The following is a 25,878-nucleotide window of genomic DNA, read 5'->3' on the forward strand; positions in this document are numbered from 1 at the left end:
TGCAAGCTCAGTCACCCCTCCCCGCCCGAGACTCTCTTGCCAGAGGTGGTCTTGGCCAGATCTTCGTGTTGCATTTTGTTTGAACAATAAAGATGTTTCCCTGTGATTTTCTTTGACCAGAAAATAACCACAGGGAGGACTTCTGCTTCTAGCCGCCAGAGAGTATGAACCAGAATAACCCTCTCTATCATCACTACATAATTGTGAGTTGTGCAGAAATATCAGAAACCTAATGTTTCAGAGATTTGACAGCATGTAACACAAGGCTGTGATCCCTGAGAGAGGGGAAAGGGTTAAGTAGATCCCTATTTTGACTTTGGCTTTTCTGATTGCAACACCAGGGGCAGACCCCCAAAGTTTGGCTGTTTAAGATTAAGAAGCAAAGGCTGGAAATAGGAGAAGGCAATGTGACCAGGATTGGCAGGATATAGCACCCAAGGGAAGGAAACTACCCAGAAAAGTTCCCAGAAAGGTGCATGGGGGTTCGGGTCTTCGGCTGGCAAGATCAACATCTGAGCAAAGAGCCATGACCACTGCACACACAACTCATTAACCTCCATCAAGAGGAACACCTACCCAGGCACTGGAAGTCCTCGTTGGAAGTTCTATAAGCCATTCCACCTGGCAGAGGGAGCCCACTCGGTCAGAGCCTTGCTTCAGTTCCAAAAAGCCAGAGGAGGAGGGATGGGCAGAATGAGGCTTCGGGGAGGCAAAATGAAAGTACAGCTATGCTAAGAAAGAAGACCGGTGTTTAGGGGGTCTGTGTTGTGGTGTTCTAGGTTGGGCTACTACCTGTAGCAGAAGCAGTTTGCACTGGAGTGCCAGTTTGACTCTTGGGCAGCTCTGCTTCCAATCCAGCTCCATGCTAATGTGCCTCGTAAGGTAGCAGAGCGTGGTCCAAGTACTTGGCCTTTTGCTACTCATAGGAAAGACCCAGATGGAGTTTCTGGCTTTTGGCTTTAGCTTGGTCCAATTCTGGGAGTTTTTGCCTTTGTCATTCTGCCATTCAAATAAGTTAATTTAAAAAATGATCTATATTTGTGACATCTTTTTAAAAATATTTATTTGGAAGGCAGAGTTCTATATAGATAAAGGGAAGACAGAGGAAGAGATTCATTCCCCAAATGGCTGCAATGACAAGGGCTGGGCCAGGTTGGAACTAGGAGCTTAGAGCAGCTTCTTGGTCTCCCACATGGGTGGCAGGGTCCCAAGGACTTGGGCCATCTCCCGCTGTTTTCCCAGGCACATCAGAAGGGGGCATAGCTGATACTTGAATTGCTGCCCACATGGGATGCCAATGCTACAGGCTGCAGCTTAACCCACTGAGCCACAGCACAGGCCCCCACACTTGACATCTTAAAGATACACTAGAATAACTGATTATTATCACATAATGACACTGAAGAATCTAAGGGGTGCCTGTGGTTGCATTAAACTTTGATCCACATAGGGAGCAAGACAGGTGCTCACAGGCACTTGAGATGAGGGAAAGTATGGTGACTTCTAGAAAGGAGCCAGGGCAGGGAAAGAGGCTGATGGACTTCCCCGTGGAGGCTGTTTCCAGAATGGAAGCCATCCTGGGGTAGGGGGACACCTAGCACTGGGCCTTGTAGAGGAGAGGGAAAAAAAGTACATCCTTTGTGGATTTTCAGAAGGACATCTTTTCAGTTGCCTTTTAGCCAATGACTGTGTCCCATGGGCATCTCGGGGCAATGAGAATTTCTGGAGGGGCTGATCTGAGCAGGTGGCCTGGACTCTGAGGGATCTGGAGGCATTCCCACACTGCCCAGGTCCTATCCCTAGAACTGCTGTCATATTAGATGAACAGGCCGAGTGGCTTCATGGGCCGCTCACCAAACTTGGAACGATTGTGCTTATGTGTGAATGAAACTCCAAAAGGAAGTGCAGCCCCAAGGGAGAATGTTGGGGATGGCGAGAGCAGGGAGATCTCTTTCCTGTGGGATACAAATGCAATTCTCTGATGAGATGGCCTTGTTATTGCTTGGGACTTGCTTCCTCTAGTTACCAAGTAAAGCTTGAGAGATCATCTTCCTTCATGTTCTTGTCCTGGGCCATGCTGATGGTCTTCAAAAAGTATTCAGTTGTCCACTGAATCAACTGCTGATCCCTGCTGAAAAATGAGAAACACTCTCGCAGGCCTCCTGCCATCTCCACATGCAATGGGTTTTTCAGGAGAAAGAACATGATGAAATGCTACTGAGTGACATGTGTTTTACTTTATTGAAATTCTTCCTTACAAAAGAGTATGATGTATTTTAGGCCAGGCCTAATTTTCTTTAGTCCCTGAAACACAGGTCCATGGTCATTTCCATGTCCTCTTAAATAGGCATGTAAACTAATAGATTGTTTTAAGTTAAAACACTTTTCGATAGTTTTACTTGGTGTAAAACAAGACTTTTTCATTTGTTTTCCCAAATGAAAAGACCAAGTAAGATGGTGATGTGGTTCTCCACAGGTGGGATGACTGGAGTCTTGGCAGAATTGAGTTCAGAATTTATCACATCCGAGGTGGCATCTTGCCACCTGTAGTGTATGATTATTTTAGTACAAACTTGGCACTGTGATAAGCTATGTAGTAAAGAGTGCTAAGTTTATATATGTATACATATATTAGCTCTGGAAAAAAATGAGTACATGTGTGTTACATAAATGTAGCAATTGTCAGAAGGAGAAACATTTCTGATCTGGCATTAATGAATAATAAGCATCCTGTAAGCAAGCAATGACCAAGATCACATATTGGCTTAGTTGTTAGCCAGGGACCCTGGGGAGGCCAATGTGCACCTGATATGACAGGTGATTGTGCATCCAAGGCCTAAATCTGAGTTTCTGATGCCTTCAAGGGGAGGTCAGTCTGTACTCACTTGCTGCCATGTGACTCCCCTAGTACTAGAACACAGATGGAACAGAGCATATGGATCTCCCTGCCCTAAGAGAGCAATGTGGATCACCAACTCACAGAGGCCCCTAATCCCTTCCAGGGCCCAGGAATTAGGGGTAATCCTCTCTTCCTCCTATGTCTGTAGGACACATCAGAACTTGTTTTCCTGACCAAAGGGTCACACCTTAAGTGACCCAGAAGGTGCAGCATCATCACTGTCAAGCAAGTCTGAGACACAAGTGACCCAGCGTTAACCCAGCCTGCCCCTGTGGCACCCTCCAAGCCAGCTCTCCTTCTACCCAGACCGTTGACCTGGAAGCCCATCATGTCGTCTCAGACTCACATGCTTTAATTTTGGGAGTAGGCAACTTTCTAGCCACACTTGTTTCAGTCTCAATCTTCTTGCTCAGGCAGCGCGGACACACTGAAGTTCCAGGGGGAACCTGGTCTGTCAGTCTGAGTCTTCTGGCTTGTAAGTCAGGCCTTATGTGTGCTACTTGGAGATCAGGGCTTCCATGGGGCTGATGTGCCTTGCACAATGCGGCAAAGGAGATATAATGGATTTAGCACCCAAGATACTATTGCGCACACAAGGTAGTCATAAATGCTAATCTCACACCCCTTCTCCAAACCCAGTTGGATTCCTGCAGGTGTGATTTGCATTTCCCTCTAGCTCTTGCAGCTGGCTTCTCTATGTCACTTCCCCAAACTAACAAATGGTGTGTGGAGGCAGAGGAAAGAGAGGAGCATGAATCATGCAGTGCTGTCACTTGCTGGGAGGAAGATATCAAAATTCCAGGTTTGGGAAGTGTATGAAGAATAAATGGTCCATAATACCGCCTATCCCCACTGCTATGTATGTTTTTTTTTTTGCTTTGACATCTGGGCACTCTTCTGGAACAGACCGAAGCAAACCTGGATTTTGAGACCCAGTGCTGGTGTTCAGGGGGCTGGGACAATTGGTGATCCAGCTGACCAGAACTCCCTGTGGAGGAACACTGGTAGAAAGCAGTAGATCCCAGAGATGACTTTGGAGTCCAGGAGGAGAAAGATGACAGTCACCATGGTCCTGCATTAGGGGTGTGGGGGCAGAGGCATGGTCAGGGTTGCCTCTAGTTTTGCCCTCACTCTAGGAATGCTGGGAGGAGGCTCCTGGGCAGGGTCCCAGCCATGGACCATGCTCACTTTCAGTGTATGCTGCATGTCACCCCAGCATCCTCCGCGTGTCCACAGTTTGTTACCCCCCATTTGGAGAAGCTGCAGCGGAAGATGGAGTCCTCCGTGCCCTTGCAGGCCACATCATCCATCCAGATCTTCCCAGTGCCTGTGGAGACAGGTCAATAGGGTTTCTCAGCAGGTGCACAGGAGCAGGAAGGAATGGGAGCACCCCGGTGTCTCCTCTGGACCATGCTGCCCCTGGCTTTGCAAGCAGTCTGATGGCTTCCAGTGCCTTCTCCACCCCTTCAAGAACTCACAGTCATTCATAGCTCCTGGACCCCTTGCTGCTCTCTGGCCTGCTATGAACATACCAACATTGCTTCTGATCCTGTGATGTTTATGGTTCAGGGGGCCATTCTGTGAGCCTGGAACAGTGGTGCAGGCACAGCAGGGGAGCCCTACATTTCACATTAAAATCAGACACATACACAAACACATGCAGGGGCAGCCTACAATGGTGACGGATTTGCCTTCTTAATGGTCACGGAGAAACAGAATGACAAGATACCATGAATTGTTGGGAATAGAGAGAGCAACAAAGATCTTTCAACCCCAGGTCACTTTCCAAATGGCCCCCAGTGCTAATGCTAGGCCAGGGCAAACCAGGAACCTGGAACTCATACAGGTGATAGGGGACGCAGTGTTTGGACCTTCTTCCTTTGCTCTCCCAGGCACATTACCAGGGAGCTAGATAGGAAGGGAAGTAGCCAGGATGTAAACCCATGCTCAGTATGGGATGGCAGCATGGCAGGCACGTCTTCGTGGTACAAGACTGGCCCCTGATGTGGGGGTTTTGATGCTAAAAGCTGGTAAATTCTGGCCAAACCATGGTGGTTCTTAGCCAATTGTTGGGTCTATAACCTGGTACCAAAATGTACAGGGTTCCAGGTAACAAACTGGGCTCCAGGAGGCCATAGTAGCCAAGGCCAGGCCAGGTCAAAGGCAGGGGCCTAGAACTGCATCCTGATCTTTCACATAAGTCTCAGGGACCTGTGCACTTGGGCCATCTTTCACTATTTCCTAGGCACAATAGCACAGGGCTAGATCAGAAGTAAAACAGTTAGGACTTGAGCTGATGCCCATATGGGATGTTGTGTGTCTGGTGGCAGCTTAATCCACTGTGCTACCAGGCCGGCCCTGACAGCTAAAATCTCATGCTCTGTTGTTCACTTCTGAACTGCATGGGTGAAATCCCTTTTCCAAGAATGTCAAGGGGACATCTAAACCATCTCACCATTGATGAAGCCACAGTGTGAATTAAGCTGTTCAGCCATGTGTTTATTATTCAGAGCTGTTCAGCATGAATGTCATGGAGGGGCCACACAGTGGAGCTGGAAACAGCAGGGAGGGGATTCCTCCTTCTGCCATCCTCTTGGGCTGTGTCTTATCCAGAGCTCTCGCTGGCCTGCAGAGCTGTGGCCCTTACACAATAAGCCCTTTGAGGCAGAGCAATAATTTGCAGATTAAACATCTCCTGGAAAACACATCAGTTTACAAATTACCCAGGAAAAGGCTGCACGCCCAAGAGCTCTGTGGGATTAGTCACACCCAAAGCAAATCAAGAAGCACAAAAAGGAAACTGACAAATGAAGAACAGGCCTGATGCTCCCCAGCCCTAAGGTGTACATAGGATCTCCAATCCCCAAATGCTCACTGGCGTTTTGCTAATGTTCTGGCCAATGTCCCCGCATGGGAAGGCCCATAAAATGGAAGTAAAATCATTGCCTGAGCAGCACTGTGGCTTTGCAGCTATGACAATGTTGTCATCACTGAAGAAAGGTTAATTATCCTGCAAGCCCGGGTTGTTCTTCACATCTCACCATAGAGGCTAGAACTTTGTGGACTGTGGGTACCGACCATTGCTTTAGCTTTCAAATTGAAAGGACAGTTCCAGGTGTGGGACCTGGGCCAGAAGTATAGATACTGCTGAGAGCCCAACCAAGGTAGTATTGTGGCAAATCCAGTCAAGCTGCCATCTGCAACATCAGCATCCCAGATGAGCACTGGTTGGAGCACCAGCATCTTCTCTTGCAATGTAGAGATTGCAATCTTTTCTTCCTCCTCATGCACCTGGGAAGGCAGTGGAGGGTGGCCCAAGCTTTTGGGCCCCTGACACCCACACAGACCTGGATGGAGTTTCAGTCTCCTGGCTTCAGTGTGACTCAGCCAGGGAGTGAACCAGAGATGAAAGATATTTCTCTTTCTCCGTAACTCTGCCTTTCAAATAAACTTAAAAAGAAATGCAACCCCAGGTGAGGCATCTGCTTGTTAGTGTCCAGGTCTCTATTGTCTGTATTTCCACACCAGCTCCCTTTCATGATCTGTGCAGTAGAGCCTTACCAGGTCAGCAGGGGAGGGTCCTATGCGCTCCATTTTACAAATGAGAAAAACCAACCATGGTTCTCATATCCTCTTGAGGAGAAAAAACCCAGGTGGTTGGCTACAGCACCTGGAACTCTGGGAAGGTGATCTTGTTTGGGTGAATAAGAGGAGATTTTATTTTGCCCTTATCATTCATTCACTCAACTGACATTCAAAAGCCTCCGTTATGCTCAGAGCATTTGGTATACATCACTGAATAAAACAAACAGAAGTAAAACTTCTCCGCCTCATTGAGCTAACATTGGAGCATCTCTGTTTATTTAGAGTAACATTAAGAGTAGGAATAAGTTATACTGAATCTTACAGCCCGCTGCTGGGCCTCACCAAGAAAGCAGGCCAGTTATTTAACAGGTGTTTCAGAGTGAAGACGACTGGGCTCCCCCCAGGGCCTGGATAGAATGACTTGTCCATGATCCTGTAACTCTTAAGGGGGCAGAGGCTAAGCCTCAGGCCTGATGCTCAGCCCACACAGGGCCTGCTCCTCAGAACCACTGCTCACGGCATTAACACTGCCCCAGGGAGTGGCAAGCCAAGGGCCACATCTGGGTCAGTGCAGTTTTATCAATAAAGTTTTATTGGAACAAGCCTCACCCGCTGGGTTACGTATGGGCCCTAATTTCCTGCTACAAATGCAGAATGGAGCAGTTGTGATGGAAAAAGCTCCAAATGTTGACTCTTTGGCTTTCTACAGAGGATGCTGGCAGACATTTGCACTGATCCATCTTTCACTGTTCATAACCCAGAGCAACTGAATAAAATAAATGACTGCCACAGTGAAATTACTAGTGAATCTTCCCAATTCCATGCACCCACAGCCGCCTACAGCTCTCTGATTTGAACCCATCTTCTCCTCCTTTGCTGTCTCCCAAGGAGAGTTTTCCTGCTGACTCCCGGCTATTCCTAGTTGTGCTGCATCCCCCCTTTCTGCTTCCCCAACATCTATTCTAGCCAGCACCCCCTGCGCCTTCGCCATTCACATCTCTTCTCCAATTCCTGCTGGACACATTTAAAATTTAAGACTTCTTTAAGTCTCTCCATTTGGATCGTTCCATGATTTTTCCCCAGGGAAACAGATAATTTTATTTGATTACTGAGCCCTGTCCAAGAAACATTTTATGGTGCCAGAGTACTGGGAGAAGTGCCAGGGGTTGGAGGCATCTTTCATTACACTGGGGAGGGCTCTGGGAGGCAGGCTCTGGGGTTCCTCTGGCTTTTCCTTGTTTACTCCATGCTTCCTGTGCTCCAGGCACAGGCTGGGTTTCTGAACATTCAATGCAAAGCCCTCAAGAGGCTCACACATATGAATGTAGCAGAGACCTGGAGAATGTGAGAAGTCTTATCTCTCTCTCTCTCTCTCTCTCTCTCTCTCTCTCTCTCACACACACACACACACACACACACACACACAGGACATGACAGGGGCTGGCACTGTGTTGTTGGCTAAACCTGCCACCTTCACTGCTGCCATCCCATTTGGGCACTGGGTTGAGTCCTGGCTGCTCCACTTCTGATCCAGCTCCCTGCTAATGTGCCTGGGGAAGCAATGGCTCAAGGCTTGGGCCCCTGTACCCACTTGGGAGACCTGAAAGAAGCTCCTGGCTCTTGGCTCCTGGCTTTGGACTAGCTTAGCTCTAGTTGTTGCAGCCATTTGGAGAGTGAACTGGTGAATGAAAACACCTCTCCATATCTTAGTCTCTCACTCTGTATTGGTCTTTCAAATAAATAAACATTTTTTTTTAAAAAAAAAAAAGGACACAGGAATATAGAGTAAGGGACATATACATCATGGAGTGAGGGATGGAACGGAGCATACGTTTTCTCAGAAGTTGATAACTGAGCTGACTTAAAACCTGAGTAGGGAGGGGCCTGCACTGTTAAAGTAGCCAGCTGAGACACTGGCCTCCCTTATGAGCCCTGGTCCAAGCCACAGCCACTCCGCTTCCCACCAAGTTCCCTGCTCATACATCCCAGAAAGTAGCAGAACATGGCTCAGGTGCTTGGGTCTCTTGCCCACACCTGGTTCATCTGTGGCTGTTGTGGTCCTCTTGGGGGGTGAACCAATGAATGTAAGATCTCTGTCTCTACCTCTCTGGTGTGCCTTTCAAACAAATGTAATGAATCTTTCATACATATATACAATAAAAGCTGAGCAGGAATTTGCTGGCTGAAGGAGTATCTTGCAGTGAGAGCAGCAGCACACAAGACACACACAAAGCGGCACTAAGCAGGTGCCTAGGATGGAAGGGCAGCATGACAAGGTGGGAGGAGGACAGGCACAGAGCACATCAGGTGTTAAGCTAAAGGAACCAAGTTCCACCTTGAGGGCAAAGATCTGTGGAAGACCTAAACAGGGAATATTTGTACTAGTACTGGGGCACAGCGGGTAAAGCTGCTGCCTGCTACCCCAGCATTGCATATGGGTACTGGCTCAAGTCTGGACTGCTCTACTTCTGATTTAGCTGCCTACTAATGTGCCTGGGAGAGCAGCAGCAGATGGCCCGAGTGCCTGGGATGCTTGAGTCCCTGTACCTATGGGGGAGACTTCAATGAAGCTCCCTACTTCAGGCTGGCCCAGTCCTGACTATTGTAGCCATCTGGGTAGTGAAGTAATGGATGGGGTCTCTCTCTCACTCTCTCTCACTCTCTCTAAATTTTAAAATGAAAAAATAAACATGGAGTGACATGAACAAGTGCTTGTAGTAGAAAGCTCATCCCTGGTAACCACAAGAGGGAGGCAGAGCGGGTGAGGCTGCAGCCAAGGGCAGCCCAGGGAGGACTAGGCAGTGTGTGTAACACACAACACCCAGTGTGTACTAGGCAGATGTGTGTAACCATGTTTGCTCTGGGCTAGCTGCTCGACATCTGTGGACTCATCTAACGCTTGCAACCATCCTTACAAAGTGGATAAACTAAAGCTGAGACAGGCTAAGAAATCTGCTCAAGGTCACCATCTGCTAAGCAGCAGGTGCAATAGGGTGCTGGCATGGAGGGGCAGGGTTGTCTCCTGACAACCCTGTGCATTTCCCCGCACAGGCTTCTGAATTGAAGCCAGTGAGAGCAAAGGGGGAAGGGACCTGCCTCAGATAGGGTTCAGCTGAGGCAGTGGTGTCAGGGTCCAACGGGCGAGGTACAGCATGTGGGGAAGGGAATGTGTATCCTTCAGATAGGAGCACTAGGGGTGCTGGTGGAGTCTCAAGTGGAGCTACCATCTGTTGGCAGTGAGGAAGACTTAGATGGTGACTCAAGCCCCAGGTCTGGGAGAGCATGCAGAGTGTGGGAGAGACAGGGGGCAAGGATGGCAGTGGCAGCTGAGACGGAGGAGGAGGAAGAAAGGGCACGCAGACAGGGCCAAGAGGCAGAGTGATGGCTCCCGGTGGGCTGGGGGGAGGGAGGGAGAGGGGAGGGGCCTGTGGTCTTGGCCAGCAGGGAAGACTAAACTGAGAGGGACAGAACTGGTAGAGCGGCCTGGACCTTGGAGGCTTTGTGTGGCTTAAGAGTAGATGAACTGGGAGTGCAGGACTGGGCACTGGTGGGGAGGAAGCTGGAGTTGGAGACATCATGTCCACAGTGTCGCCTGCTGCCAGAAGAGGTGGGTTTTCCCTTCTCCCCACCCACAGCTCCTACAGAGCAGCCATCCTTTCCAAGCTGCAGAATGAAAGCCCCCTTCCTCAGCCCTCTGCTCTTACTCTTGCCCCTGGCACGTGGCCCATGGCAGGTGTCCAGAAACCATTATGGAGAGAAGGAAGAGATGGCCTGGAGCACAGTCGGGGCTGCTAGGAAGATTCCCAGACAGGCCTTAGTGGTGTCATTCCCGCCTGCACAAGCCCCACATCCCTCTGTGCACTCACTAGCGACACCTGTAGGGAAACCTGCCAAGGTCTTGAATGGCACCCGGGAGCAGCTGCTGAACTACAGTGGGAAGGCTGCCTTGGCAGAAGCTTAGGGCTTTCACAGGGGTGCTCTGTGGGGGTCTGGAGGAAGCCGTGAAGCCTGTATCAAGGCAGGCCAAGCACTCCAAGCCCACAAGTTTGGGCCTGGACTGTTTCTCACCAACCTGTGGTTTGAAGCTAACATGACCCGTGACTATCAAACCACTTCTTTGGCTTCTTGGAAAGAGCTTATAATTTTTTTCCTTCCTAAAATGGCTTTACACCCACTTGGGAGGAAAAAATCCTCATTGGAACCTGAGATAGAAAAGTGAGGGCTGTTGATGCTTTTTCTTGGGAAAACAGTGGTGGCTGACCTGGAAGAAGGCAGTGTCAGTCCAGCCTGCCTTCCGGAGGAGGGACTTTCTCCCAGTGGGTGCTGGGCCCTGGATTTCCCAACATGCTCCCCGTCTGGGGTGCATCACAATCAGTTGGTGCTCTCTGGTAGCTTTCTCAACAGACTTCACCAAGAGTTTCTTTCAGTCCACCTGACAGGGGCTTGGAAAGGATGCAATTCTGAGCAAACCCCATCTTGGGTATGAGCAGGGAAAGTGGTACATCCATAGGGGTCTTCATGTGTCCTGGCTCAGTTTCCTAGGGGCAACCAACACAGTGGTCCTCACACAGTACCAGGGGTCCTTGGAGTCCATTAACAAGAGAATTGGATAGCCAAAGCCTTGGGCAAGACTCCCAGCTCCTGCAGGCCACAAGACCAGGAGCCCAACAATCTCCAGGGGTCATGGTACATCAGCCCTACCGTGGCCACCAGAGCAGCGGCTCTCAGCAGGTGAGCAGCAGTGTCTCCCAACTGCATACCCCTTTAGTGACACATGAAGACCTTGAGACCCAAAGGAGAAGTGACAGGTCCAAGACCACACAGCTAATGGCAGCCCCCATTCCATGGGCATCAAGAGTTTGGGTTGTGAATCAAAATGGGTCTCTCCCTTTTCAAGGCTGAAGAAAGCTGGCGTGATTATGAGTGTCCAGGCTGCACTGGGTGCTCAGCCAGTGTTGGGGGTGGCATGCAGGTTCCCTGTTTGCATTTCTGAAGATCTTTGCATCAGCTTGGGGGGTGGCCCAAGACTACCTGTCACCCCAAAACACATGTATGGAAAGCCTAATGGCTCACGTGACGGTATTAGAAGGTGGCATCTTGGGAGGTCATTATGTCCTGGGGGTAGAGCCCTCAAGGATGTGCTTAGTGCCCTTATGGGAAAGACTCCAGAGCACCCCTGCCCAGTTTCTAACGTCAGAACACAGTCAAAACATGGTGTGTGTCTCAGAAACCGAACGCCCTTGGGTGACACGAAATCCACCAGGGCCTTGATCTTGAACATCCCAGCCTCCAGAACTAAGAGCGGGATGCAGGATGTGCACATTTTAACTGCCAACATGTAACATTGGTTGGGATAGCACTCGTGTAAGAACCTTGAGAACCAACCTGAGAGACACACCAGGGAGTGAGCAGAGACAGGAACCAGGAGAGAGCTGGCCTCCACATAGTGGGGACCGGATGAGTAGTTACAGTTGGCCACTTTCCTGGGCAAGGTTCCCCCATCTGCAGATGTGCTCAACAGTGTCAAGAGAGCAATCCAAGGGAAAGGCTTTGGAAACGTGATATTAAGACACAATGGACTACCTGGGGATCTTAACTGGGGACAAAGTGACTCTGAGAGGCATAAGCAGCCAGCAGAGTGGCTGAGGGCATTGCCTCCCAAGCCATTGTTTGAGTTTTGCCAGACCTCCTTGGGTCTGAATCCAGGCTCTGCTCTCTGTCAGCTGGTGGACACTGGACAAGTTGCTTGCCCTCTCTGTCTCTCATTTGGATATGGGATAGCCATATCTCCTTCAGAGGGCCATAAGGATTGAGTGCGTGACTATTTGTGACACATTTAATAACAGCCTGGCTGGCAGGCAGTGAGTGCTTTGGAATAAACATTAAGCAAGAAGAACAACATGATTGAGATAAGAGAGTGCATTAAGAGCTGCCCAGTGCAGGAAGAGAGTGCATTAAGAGCTGCCCAGTGTGGGAGAGACTGGTTACGTACCCAGAACTCAGGAGTGCAATGAGAGCCAATGGGGGAAATTGGCAGAGAACAGATTAAGCTGTGGCAAAAGGAAGCATGCTCTCACGATCAGAATTGTCTGAAGACACCCCAGACACATATCTGGGTAACAGTGAGAACTCTAAACAACAACTCCCTGTAAGTGTCCAGGGGGTGGCCTGGGGACAGTCAAGGGGACCTGGGCTTTGGAGAGGAGACCATTTCTAGGATTGGGAACCATCTCCCTGTATCTTGTCTCTGGAAGCATTACCTTGCCCGAAGCGAGCTGTGCGGTACACCTCCTCCACGCCGCGGAAACCCAGCATGCGGCACACCACATCGCCATCCTTCCTGTCCCAGCCATCATCACACACGGTGCCCCAGCGCCGCTCGTGGTACACTTCCACACGGCCTTCATAGGGGCCTGAGCCGTTTACCAGGCGAACCATCGAGGCCTCCACAATACCTGCAAAGACAGTTACTGTTACAGACAGCTGTGGACACACCCCACCATGGGGCACCTTCTCTGATTCCCTGGTACCCTGGGCAAGAGGGAAGAGAGTGGTGGGATCCCAGAAGTCATAGTGAGCTTCTCTTGCCCTGGGTCAGCTGTCTCCCCAACTCTCTCTCTATATACTTACGACTTCATTTATGTATTTGAGAGGCAAGTAGAGATAGAGAGAGAGAGAGCGAGCTTCTATCCACGGATTCACTCCCAAATACCTGTAGGGCTGGACTGAGCTAAAGCGGAGAGCCAGGAACTCAATCTAGACCTCTCATGTAGAAGGCAGGAAGCCAATTGCTTGAACCATCTTTGCTGCCTCTCAGGGTTTGCATTGCCAGGAGGTTGGACCCAGATACCAAACCCAAGTACTTCCGTTTGGGATGTGGGTACCTTAACAAATATTTTAAGTGTTTGGCCAATTTCCATTGAGTCTCTCTATCTTGAAATATACTTTTTAGCATTGTTTGAGTTTTGTCATAAAGTTAATTGGGAAGTATCCAGATGAATGCATACATCTCATGACACCTGTACCACCTCCTTTACTGTCAGCATCCTCCATTGCAGGGTGAATCTGCATGATCAGCCATGTTCTCCCAGAGTCCACAGTTTGCATTAGTGTTCTCTCTGGGAGTGTATAAATGTCCAACAACATGAATGAACCATCCCCATAGTCACAGTAGCTTCACTGCCCGCCCTCCACAGCCTCCACCCCTGGGTCCCCTGGGCTCCACTTAGTCATCACCGCTCACCCCAGCAGCTGCAGCTCTTTCCCTGTCTTCAGAGTTTGGCCTTTTCTGGAAGCTAGACTGGCTTCTTGTACTTCATGATATGCATGTATTCCATGTCTTTTCGTGGCTCGAGAGATCATTTCCTTTTAGTGATGGCTAATATTCTATCGTTTGGATGTGGCCCAATTTGTTTATCCCTTTGCCTGCTGAAGACATCTTAATTGCTTCCACGTTTAGACAATCATGGGAGAAGCTACTGCAAACATAAGTGTGCACAGACTTGTACGTACACAAAGGGTTTCAGCTCCCTTGGGTGTATATCAGAGAATGCGAGGCATGGATTTCTCCCCACTGTTCAAGACCTGGTGACCAGCAGCCACACCTGCTAGGAAGGAGGGTGTAGGAGGTAAACAGAGAAACCCAAGAACAGGACAGGCCTCGCTGCATGGCTCAGAGGTGGGAGATTCTCTGAGGAGTGTTTATGCTCTGAATTTGTCATTCACGTGGATTTTCCTGCTAGACTGTCAGTGTGACAATGCCTGAAGCCATAGAGACATGGCTATACATTTTTATTATCTGTGAGACACAACAATTCCACAAATTTAAAATGCGTTATTTTGAAAGGCGTATAACTATCTTACATATCACTAAAAAGGAGAAATTTCCGCCAGTTATGGTGACAAACTATATATATTGCTGGGTGCTTCCTGATCTATTACATGCTAAAAGCTATCCCAGAATCAATGAAATACAGAAATATAAATACAGAACAATCTGGCACCTGGCACAAGGGAAGTTCCCCATTCTATTTCCTCAGTTATGGGGACAGCACCTGCTTCACCAGGCTGTCCTGCAGGAGTAATGAAATGATGCCTGTAAAGCTTTGAGAATAGGGCCAGGTATAATATACCCTGGTTTACTCCTTCTCTAATTGCTGGATTACTGGTGTCTTCACATCTCTAAGTCACGATTTGGTGTAGAACCTGGCTGGTAGAAACAGACCGGAAATGCTTGCAGGATGGCCAAAGGTTCATTTTTCGGCATTACAAAGAATTTGCCTGTGTTCTCCATAGGCACTTCTGGGCACTCAGAAAGACATTGAGGAAACTGAAAACCGTGGACTTCTTGCAGCAAAGGTGGGGTTTGGCTGAGGGGTCACAGACCCAGGGCAACACACACAGTTAGCACCAGAGTTAGGTCACTGGTGTGTCTTTGTTTATCTATTTTGTAGCTTAGAAATACAGAGAAAGAGAGGGAGAGACAGATCTACCATCGAGCCTGCCCTGTTACTCATAGGAGGCTACTTAATTCCTCAGAGACTTAAGCACCCTTAATTATTAAAGACACTGACTGGAACAACCAGTGGGTCCTGAGTTGGGGTACACATCCACATCATTAGGACTATTCAAATGCAGATTCCTGGGCTAAGCTGGCCCTTTAGAATCAGAATCTGAGTGGTAGGACCAGGGCAGCTATATTTTCTTGAGTCTCCCAAATGATTCAGTGGCAAATAGCCAATGCACTTGCATTTGGGAGACACAAGATTAGACAAATATCAAGTCCATTTCCAGAGCCAAAATTCAGTTCCTTGGTTCTGAGTCCAAAGAAGAGGTCAGGGTCATTGTTTCCCTAATCAGAAACTATCCTGGACACACGGGATAAGAGTGGGAAACACTGCACTGTGACACAGTGACAAGTGGGTGACAATGCAGGAACACTGCTATGGGAACATCCAGGGGGAACAGCATCCTCCATCAATACTGCTCCCAAGAAATATTGCTACAATAGGTACCACACCCCATTTTGTTTTTGGTGGCAAAGCAAGCTTAGGAATCTTCCTTATAGTTGCTGTTACTGGCAAAGACCTTGTAGGCCCCTGAAGGGACAACAGAGCTGCCAAATCCACATCTGTGCTCCATGGGACAAGGGGGGACTTGGAACTGGCCATGCATCTGTTACATGCTACACGGCAGAGGAAAACCTCAGAATATTCTGCAGAATGGAGCCAAGCAGGTCCCAGGAAACCACACCACCCTTAACATTCTGCAAGATCACTTTGAACAGCCCCTCTCTATAGCTAATGCAATGTACCAGGTAGCCCCTTTACCTTTGGGCAAGACAGCCCTTCTCCCTAGACTAAGTCATCACCAAGTACAAGTTTCCACAGACTGCCCAAAACAGGTGGGGGTGGGGCGTAGGGTGTGCAAAAAAAACATAGTCATCACGGAGAAGAAAGTGAGAAATCTGAAGCTGGGTTGGACTCAGAGAAACCCCCACAAGGGTCCATACCACCAAGCTCTCGTGAAGTCAGCAGCACCAATTGAGATCAGGGTTGGCTGGGGCTGAACAGTCAGTCCTGGTTTCTACCAGACCTGCTTCATCTCTGTCAGCCTGTGGTCACTGGGCAATGAACCATGGCACACCACGAGGCCCAGATCAGGGCCTTATATAAGGAGGATGAGTTGAGTGAGCTGGGACGGGAGGATGCTGTGTGCTCCAAGCTGCAGGGTATTGGGTGGAACTAACTCCCAGAGTCAGGCTTGTGGGGCAGCTGGAACTGACATGCCCACTGAGATCCTCCCACTTGGTGCCTTCGCCATGGCCACCCTCAGCTCACTGTTCATGTGGTCCTTCAGCTACACAAGGGAAAGGGAGTGCTGTGGTTTGTCTATTAACTTGGACACGGAGTGTCCTCTAAAGACCCATGTATCAAAGACTTGGTCCCCAAGGTCACCTGTTAGTGGCACCCAGAGGATAGAAACGTAAGCCAATGATGCCATTCATAGTTGGGGCCTTTGAGAAGTGATCACTTTGCTAAGGTGGAACCCTCCCCTCTTCCATTAAATCCTGGTGACTTTTCAAGGAGAGACACAGATTGGAGCATCTTCCCCAGGGTACCCATGGATCCAACGTCCTGGTTGGGACATCACAGCCCCTTCTGTTCACTTGCCCATTGGCTTCTATTTAATGATTCTGGGTTTTAGACTCAGAGCTCAATCTCTTGGTACAATGACCATATGTTCCACAGGAGAAAACAGGGATGTGATCTGTCATATGTTTATAGTGGGCCCTGGAGGAAGTCTGGAAAATATCACTCAGATGCTGAAATATTGAAATTCCTGGGAGGTTTCAATGTATATGGACATGACAAGAGAATATTTGCCAACAGGGCAACTGCTAAAGATTGGAAACATGTGGTAACCGTAATGATGGGACTACAGAATTGATTTCTGGGATGTCTCTGGCTTGTGGCCCCCATACACCAAGCCAAGTCAAGGCTCCCTTGGTGGGGGGGTGACCTGCCCCCGCCTAGGACCACACTGACCTTGGTGGCTGAAAAGAGAAGAAATGTCCTTGAGTGGGCTGAACAGCCAGAGAGCACTGTTCAGCAGCAGCAACCCATTCAGGCCTCAGCACTGGTTCCCAGAGCACCGCTGGCTGCTCCCAGTGGTTGACCTCCCGCCCACTGAGCCAACAGATGCTGCAAGCTTCAGAAGGGTCAAAACTATGCTGTAAGCCCCTGCACTCATGCAAACCAGATGGCCCATCTTGCTCCTGTTGCATCTTATAGAATGTGGCCCTAAGCTGTGGTTTTCACATCCTTTCTGCTTGCTAAGTCTCAGTTGTTCTACAGTCTCCCTGGAAAACTGTAAGCTGAGCCTGGATCTGCTTGTGATCTAGTCTGCCTCTGGTTCAGGAATTCAAAGCCCAAAGGGCTGTTCCACGAAGCATCGCCACTTTGCTTTCCCCCTGAACAACCCAGGGGAGTCCAGTGGGCAGGCAAGCGCCTTTCCCAGGCCTAAGTGATGATGCCACCCACAGTAATGCTCTTGGGGATTAACAAAACATATGCCAACGGTGATCCCACCTATCCCCAAGCCTGTGAATGCCCTGTCTTGCTAAGAGGTTTGGGTTTCTGTGGGCAGAAAGATTGCATTCTGCTTTTTTTTCCCCAGGAGTTTCTGCCCCAGGGTGAAGCTTTCCCATCCAATGACCAAGCGCCACTTGGAAACACTCTCACCCCACACAAGTGCCAGCCTCCACTTAACCAGACATGGTGCCTGAGAGGTGGCCCCAGCTGTGTGACCCACCCCCCCATGATGCTGCTGACTAACCCTGGCAGCTTCTTCCTCAGACCATCCCCCTCCATGGGGGTCCCTGCTGGGAGTGTGTAGTTCCTTGGGGTCAGGGGTCTGTGCTCTGTGTGTGATACAAGATGCAAAGGGATGGCAGGAAAGCTAGTTGAACTCCATTCAGGCCCTCTCAACTCTGCAGCAGGAAAAGGGATCTCGTGAGAAATGGAACCCCAGGCTTTAGAGCCAGCAGCCACTCCATAATCTCCCTCCATCCGCCAGCAGGCCCCTCTACCTTCCTCTTTGCATCCAACTTCACCAAGCCCTGGAAAATCCTTGTTGAGCAAAATGGAGATTAGCAACCCCCAGGAAAGCCCCCAGCCCTGTCCCATTATCCCCATGTGGATTCTTGATATGCATTCATCAGTCAAAGGTCTTGGGTAAAGAAAACCACACTTTGGCTCTTCCTCTGCATCCTCCACCTGCAGACTGGATCTGTGTGCCTGTGTGCCCGTGGTTTGCAAGGGAGAGCATTATTCTGACCACAAGGCCAGTCGCTGAGCTCTGTGCTGGATTTGTACCATCTGCCCTCCATGTCTTGGCTGGAAGAGCCAAGCTTATGAGAATTGCCAGATAGCTGTTTCTCACTCAAAACATGGAGGAGAGGTAGAGCATGTTCTAATTCAACAAGTTCTGAGCAAAGCTTCTGTTTGTCAACCTCACTCCCACCTAGAGGGACACCCAGGTGTCTACAGGATTGGGTCCCTGTACCCTGCTGTCCTTGGGTGAGTTAGAAGCCCCAACACCACCTGGTAAGGAGGTTCACTCTTTTTTGACAGAGAAACGCCAAAATGTACCTTCAACTCAAATTCCAGTTCAGGACAGTAACTGTTAGGGGTGGCTGCATACCCTCAGATGGGGGAAACTCAGGGTACAAGGCAGCCCCCCTTTTGACTGGATGGCCTCCTTGTTCCCTCCCAGGGCACCAGGCTTGTCATTTCACTCCCTGAATTTTCTAAAGCACTGGGGTGTATGACCTGTGCTTACAGCTTTCTGCCTCACTACAGTCCCAAGTTACAGATCCCACTGTCCTGTTCCCTGACACGCTGCTCTGAGCTTACCCAGCACCCAGGCTATGCCAGGCACTAACCTGGTGGCCCTTTTATCTCTCAAATTCTGACCCAGTTCTCTAGCAAACGGGGGATTGGGTCATGGAGGGCTGGGACTGGTGAAGCTTTGTAGTTTTGAATGCATTGCTTGTAACAAGCTCCATGAGCCTACCTGTAGAACACAGATGTCTCACCACTTGGTGCATGGAGCTTCTTTCAGGCAACTGTGGCCTAGCCTTATATCTGTCTGCATGTTTCTGCTTCCTCTGCAGGATCACTGGGAGCACTCCATGAAAAAGGACCTTTCCCATGCTCATCTGAGTCCTCTGCTTGGAAAAACTATAACAAGCACTCACCTGGTGTTAAAAGCCCCACACCACATCTGTCGAATGACCATTACAGTTCCTGCCTGAGAAAACTCAAGGCCACCAGAAGAATTTACCACTAATTCTAGCCAAAACCCAAAGACAGGGTCCCTGTGTCCTGGCCTCTGTGGATGACAAAAACTTAACTTGGATAAATTCCAGTTAGCAAAGTCACAGGGGCTTCCTGTATTCCCTACCCCACTTTTTGTCTTTGCAATTTCTCACTTTGATTCTATTGTACCCGATTTACCCTGTTCCTTAGTCCCTTGTTCTCCCTTGTTTTAAGTATTTTTAAAATTTTATATATTTGAAAAGCGGGAGATCTTCCACCTGCTGGCTAACTCTCCAAATGCCTGCAACAGCTAGTGTTAGGCCAGGCTGAAGCCAGGAACCAGGTACTCAATCCAGGCCTCCCACATGAGTGGCAGGACCCAAGTACTTGAGCCATTACTTGAAGCCTTCCAGGGTGTACCTTAGTAGGAAGCTAGAAGCAGAGCCAACTCAAACCCAGAACTCTGATCCGGGATAATAGCACCCCAAGTGGCATCTTAGCCACTGTGCCAAATGTCTGCCCCCAATTTCCCCTTTTAAGATTCCTCTTCAGGCATGAAAACTAGGACAGGGGCTGGGGTGGCTAGACAGACACCCAACAGCATCTGTGTGGGCTGCATAGTGGAGCTGGTTAGATGGAACTAAGCCTTAATACCCATTGACATGTATGAGAGCTGAATGGGATGTGGGACAGACTGGACTATTGCTACACATACTGGCAAACCAGGGTAGGGGGCGGGCCTGGTGGGGGTTATTGTGGGTTGCTCCAACTAGGCTGCAGCTCCCACTGGTTTATGCGAGGGCCGAGTATGTGCTGGGCAGAACCAGGCTGGACTGCAATACCCATTGGTTCCAGTGGAAGTCGGGGCTGAAAACAGAACCAACCCAGCGATCGCAACCACCAGCTGATTGGGACAATGGACTGTGCCGGGCCCTGTACTTGATAGTACATACAAGAATCTGGTCTGAGAACACCTCAGACAAAGTTTCTTTGGGGATCTGCCCAATCGAAATGCTGGACTCAGAACCCTAACCAAGAAAAGACAGAAGACAGACAGGTCAATCAGCTATCTCAGCTATATGTTGGCAGCGAAATACTGGGCAAACGGAGACTCTATGATGGACTATGTCAATCAGTGGATTCTTCAGAGACCTCATCGTGCTTGGAGTGGCAAGATTGGCAGCGATTCATAACTGGTGAACTATCCAAACCACTTGAGCAAGAACCTCGGAGCATGCCCTACATCTGGGACCTGGGGAGGGTGGGAAATTGGGTGGGCCTTCTCCCTTAAAATCCCCTTTAAACATGAAGGAACCAATATGGAAATAATAGTCTTACCCACTTTCCTATAGCCCTTGAACCTTTTTTTTTTTACCCTAATTAACTATGTAAACATTGTAAAAAACATAATAAAAAAATTAATGCAAAAAATAAATAAAATTAAAAAAAATAAGATGCCTCTTCACTTTGGTGGAAATTGGGTTGAGTCAGTCCATGCTGGGCACTTTAGCAAAAGTTATTCCTGATTCAAATTCATCCTAACCATTTTAGCTAGTGTCTGCCCTTGTCTTTGCCATTAGATGTGGTAAGACTATAGCTGCAGATAAGCTGCCAAGGCGTGTGCTGTGCTCTCCTCTGGAAACACTCCCTTATGCATGGGAAAGATGGTGCGGGATTAGCCAAGCGCAGAAGTTCTGTCTAAAGCACTATAGGAGTACCAGAACCACCCATTTCTGCTGCAAGAATGAGTTGGGGAACACAGGGAGAAGTGAAAAGCAAAGCAGAAACACAAAGAAGAGAGGCAGGATGGTAGCGGCCATGAGCCTGTGAACGGGGAGGCATCAGAGCAAACAGCCAAACCCTGGGTCCCCCAGCCCTTGGAACCACCTTGGATTCTAAATGACCAGGTCATTGTGGGCTCTGCATAGCCTACCTGCCATATGGGTGCTAAGCTTAGAATGTCTTCCAAGGCCTCTTACTGGGTGGTCTTCATTTGAGTCTTTGGCCCTTGCTGCCAGTAAAGCCCAAAGAAGGCAAGCCTGAATCCCATTTAAGGGCTGATTAGCTCCTTGCCTCCTTGTGTACCAATGGTGTAGACTAGAGAGTTTGGACAGAGGCAAACATGTTTGCGGGAAGACAACCTGAGAAGGTGAATGGGGGCTAGCTCTGCACTTGGAATTAAGCTTCAAATTCAACTCTACAATTGGCCAGATATGACTTCCAGATGCCCAACCTCCTCTTGAAATGGATGGAATGGTGGCATTGCATAGCAGCAGCACTAGTCAAAGGTCTCAGGTGCAGTAATTAAAATGCTACTGGCATCCCTGCTCCTCTTCTCCTGTGCAGCTTCCTGATAATGCGCATCCTAGGGGGACAGAGGTGATGGTTCGGCTACTTTGGTCCCTGCCAGCAGTACAGGAAACCTAAATGTAGTTCCAGGATTCTGGCTTCAGCCTGGGTGGGCCTTGGCTGTTGCAGATATTTGAGGGGAGAGAACTAATAGACTGACAATCCCTTTTTGCTTGTTTTTCAGTCTTTCAAATAAAATAATAAATGAAAAGTGTTCAAAAGTGACCCGATACTGTGAGCTCCCAGCCTTTGCCAGTGGCAGTCCACTGCCCAGCATGTGGATCAACTTGGAGCAGGCTCCCTACATTGCTGAGGACAGTCTGGCCACCAACAGCCTAAGAATGGATCAAACCCTTGAAAGCCTCTTTGCAGAGCAACTGAGCTGTGTGGGGAGAGGGATAAGGGGTGGGTGCATCCCCTCAGTTAGATCAATCTCCTCCTAACTTCGGCTGCTCAGTCTCTGACTCCTCCCTGTATTCCATGGGGGGAGTGAGGACAAGTGGCAGAAGGCTGGCTGCTGCCATCAGCAACTTTCTGTTCACTAATGCAAATGGGATGTGACTAGGTGAGCAAGGCAACTCCAGAACAGGCCAGGAACTCAAGGCCACTCCTGGGCTCCTAGCACAGACCTTGCAAATCCTCCCTGGTGGTGGGAAGCAATAAGCAGGGAGAGAGAATTCTCTCAAAATACTCTGCTTTCTCTGTTTTGTATATCTCTAGGAAAGAAAAGCAAGGCTTGGGACAAGAGCAAGCTGGTCTCATCCCAGCTGCTGTGGCTTTGGATCTTGGCCTCTGGAGCTATAAGAGCATTGACCACTGGCCTGAAGCCCCTCCTACCCAACTCAAGCTCAGGAATCCTCTTCTGTGTGCCTGGCCTGACAATTGCTCTTCCCAGCCCTGGGTATGCCAGGGTACTCACCCATATCTCAAGGAAATCCACTCCAGGGTTTTGAAACCAGCACCTGGCCCCCTTCACTAAGCACCGGCATCTCTGACTGGTGGGTTTTCACCCCAACTCCCCACCTAACTCTATGCTCTGCTTCCATGGTTATCACTAGCAAGTGAGCGGCACAGTCTCCCATCCACTCAGCACAGCTAAGCAAGTAGGGGCCCCTTTGCAGGTGTAGGAGAAGAGGCTGGTAACTTCCATCTCTCAGAACCAGCCACCATAGCCTCAGAATCGCCACTGCCATCAGCACTTGGCCATGTCTGGCTCACAACCTGCCCCATACCCAACAACCACAAAGCCAAGTTCTGGGCATTTCCCAGGAGAGATGTCAAATCAAGCACTAACAGCCAAGAGAATGAATATGTCTACTGAGCTTCCTCTATACGCCAGGCTTTGTGCAAAGCGCTTTCCATGGCATTTTCTCACTTATCATTCACAAAAGCCTTGCAGTGTGTTATGATTTATGAGCCTGCAACTGGCTTGGAAAAGGCAAGTAATTCACCCAAAGTCACATCACTGCTCCAAGGACAAACAGGAGAGAAGAGCAAAAGCCTTTCATATTCAACCCCTCAGCACCAACTCTGGCTGTGAACTTTCAGAGAGATACGGGACCAGACCACAGTCTTCTCCCTTCTGTGGAAACTTTCCCACCAGGTTCACATGGGTTCTACCCCTCTCACCATCTGGGACTTCCAGGACTGTGTCCTGGACTGAAGTAGAGAATCCTGGTCCCGACTGCCTCTGAGAGCTCTCTGGGGCAGCTTGGCAGTGTGCCAAGGCAGGCAAGTTCTGACCACTCAGCTCACAACCTTCACACACAACAACAGAGAAGCACAGGGATTGTCCACAAGTTTCCTGACCTGTGACCCCCAATACATGTTCCCTATGTCCCACTGGGTTATCAGAAATATTGCCCTGCTACTCTCTCCCCAGCCTCTATGCATTCTGCATCAAAGCCATGTGACAGGCACTGTCAATCAGCCTTCATGTTCCATGGCATTCCCATATGCACACAGAGAGCACGGCATGCAGTAACACTCCGCACATTGCACAGGGAGCGAGAATTACTGACGGGGCCCACGGCACTCTGATGGGCTCTAGAAGTGGAACTGCTCTCTACCACAGAATCTGCATGGCTCACACATTCCAAGGGCCCTGGGGTCCCCAGACACTTCGCTTCTGAAGAAAAGTAGGCAGAGAACACCCAAACCCAGCTTGGAGTATCACAGCCCCTTGTTTGTTTTTCCTGCCTCGCAGTTCCCCTGCCAAAGCACAACAAGACGCAAGAAAGGAGGCTGTGGAGAACAGAAATAAACACAGGGCGCTGGGAAAATCGGCCCTGATTCTCCGCAGCTGCAGAAGAGAGCCCCAGGGATAATTCGGACCATCTGCCCATTAAGGAAGTTGAACTTTCATTCTCTTGTAAAGAAAGAACTCTCAGTGCCCTCAGCCAGCCTGCAGCCCAGGGGCTCTGGGTCCCTTCCTCAGCACGCAGGCTGGGGTACCACTTCTCAATGGGAAATGGGAGCCACATGGGAAGGACAGAAGCTATCATCAAAGGAAAAAAAAAAGGCAGTTCTAATCATGGCATGCACTGCTTTTTAAAGGTGGCTTGCAGAAGTGCTCCATAGGCCGCTGCTTCTTCCTGGTAACTTCTTCCAGCTCCACCTGCAGCCTAGGGAGAGCTTGGCCAGGCTCCTTAGCCTGGCTCCCTCGATCCTAGTCCCTTCTCCATCCCCATGGTACAGGCACGGAAGCTGAGGCTGGGAGAAGGCCAGTGTCTCTCTCAAGGTCACCTGGCTGCTCTCAGGTCTACATTGTGTTTGTCTTCCACGGGTCACATGGGCTTAGGAAGGAACTGGAATATCTCGAGTCAGCCCTGTCCAGTCACATCAAGCTCACATTGCACATCATCCAGCGACTGACTCTGCTTGCTCCTTCTTTGGGGACTGAGAATTAGTCTGTGGTGTCACTGTTCCCAGGGGCTGGGCCTCCAGCAATGTGTCAGATCAATACTAACTGAAGGGCTACCCTGCCCCTTCCTTGGTGATGGTGGTAGTGGTAGTGGAGGAGAGGAGGGGGCATGCCCTTGAGGCCCACAGGCAATGCCCAGAACTGAACTGTTTGGATTGTCTTGGGTACCTGGCCAGCAAGCTGAACCCCCTTTTCTCCTGGACCTTTCACAGGGCAGTGAGAGCCATAGTCAAGAGGCCCTGGGTGCCCACCTCCTTGGGCATGCTGGCATCTGCAGGGCCACCTCTCAGGGGCTTCCTGAACCTGTTACAACAGACTCCATAACCGCACTAGTGACCATCTCTGGGGACCTGGGGGACTCTTTCATGCCCCTGCCTTTGTTTGCTGTCCCTACCTCATCGTCATCCTGTCTCTGTCCTGCGCCTCCTTCAAGTCCATAGACAGCCCGGTAAAGTAGGCTTCTACTTTCCAAATCTGACTTGGGCCAGGGATATGACCCCTCTGAGCAGTTTCCCCCTCGGTGCAATGGGATCAGGACCCTGCTCCTTGGAGTTATCCTGAAAGACATAAAGGCTTGAGGACCGGTGGGGAGGGGTTCAGGGACCCCATGCAGTGCCCCAAAAGGGGAACAAGGACAAGTCTGAGGCCGGCTTGAGTCAGTGAGAAAGCAAACCGCCCAACCCTGTTGCCACAGCCTCCACAAGGGACCACAGGCATTGTCTCTCTCATCTTCCTCCTCTTCCACCAGTTCCCCAGGGAAAACAGGAAAGTCAATCCACCCATAGGGCTGGTCCCAAGCCTTCTACCCCTGCAGGGTGGTTTCTGCATCAAAGAACAGCAGGGGACTTGGAGCCCTGAGTGTGGGTGATACAGTGGTAGCAAAAGCCAATCCAATTTCAGCATGAAGGCACCGTGGGGACCCCTCAGATTTCAACCACATGCCCACAGCACACACTTGGCCCTCAGCATTAGCGGGACAGGGGCAGGGTCACGGGGGATCCAGAACAAGCCCCAAAGTTGTTCGAAATGTTTTCTAAATAAACAATGAGCCCATGCTTGGTTTTAACATATGCCTTTCTGTCTCAAATGAAAAGTTGTTTCTAACCTAAGCCACATCAAAGACCCAAACAATTCTTTTGGTGGCTTCAAGGCCCTGTGTTTGAAGTGAACTTGTTCTGTGCTTACCTTCAATCTGAGGTTTACATTACTCTGCTTTCATGAGGTGGAAGGATTTCTGGAAACTGCTGCCTATTGGCCCAGGGATTGGACAAGGCAGCCTTTGGGGATGGGTGGTCTCTAGG

General features: G+C 49.7%; 1 protein-coding gene across 1 annotated transcript in view; it reads right to left on the minus strand.

The window, feature by feature from the left end:
* Positions 1–2,218: 2,218 nt before the first annotated feature.
* The window catches only part of SCARA5 (scavenger receptor class A member 5), a 101,254-nt gene continuing 77,594 nt past the window's right edge, over positions 2,219–25,878 (minus strand). The window contains exons 8-9 of the mRNA XM_004579088.3: positions 12,745–12,939; positions 2,219–4,226 (exon numbers count right to left, since the gene is read on the minus strand). Of these exons, the coding sequence (XP_004579145.2) occupies positions 4,090–4,226; positions 12,745–12,939 (332 nt within the window). The 3' untranslated portion in view covers positions 2,219–4,089. The remainder of the gene's footprint in view (positions 4,227–12,744; positions 12,940–25,878) is intronic.

The sequence above is a fragment of the Ochotona princeps genome, chromosome 11, assembly GCF_030435755.1.
Source record: "Ochotona princeps isolate mOchPri1 chromosome 11, mOchPri1.hap1, whole genome shotgun sequence".
NCBI lineage: Eukaryota > Metazoa > Chordata > Mammalia > Lagomorpha > Ochotonidae > Ochotona > Ochotona princeps.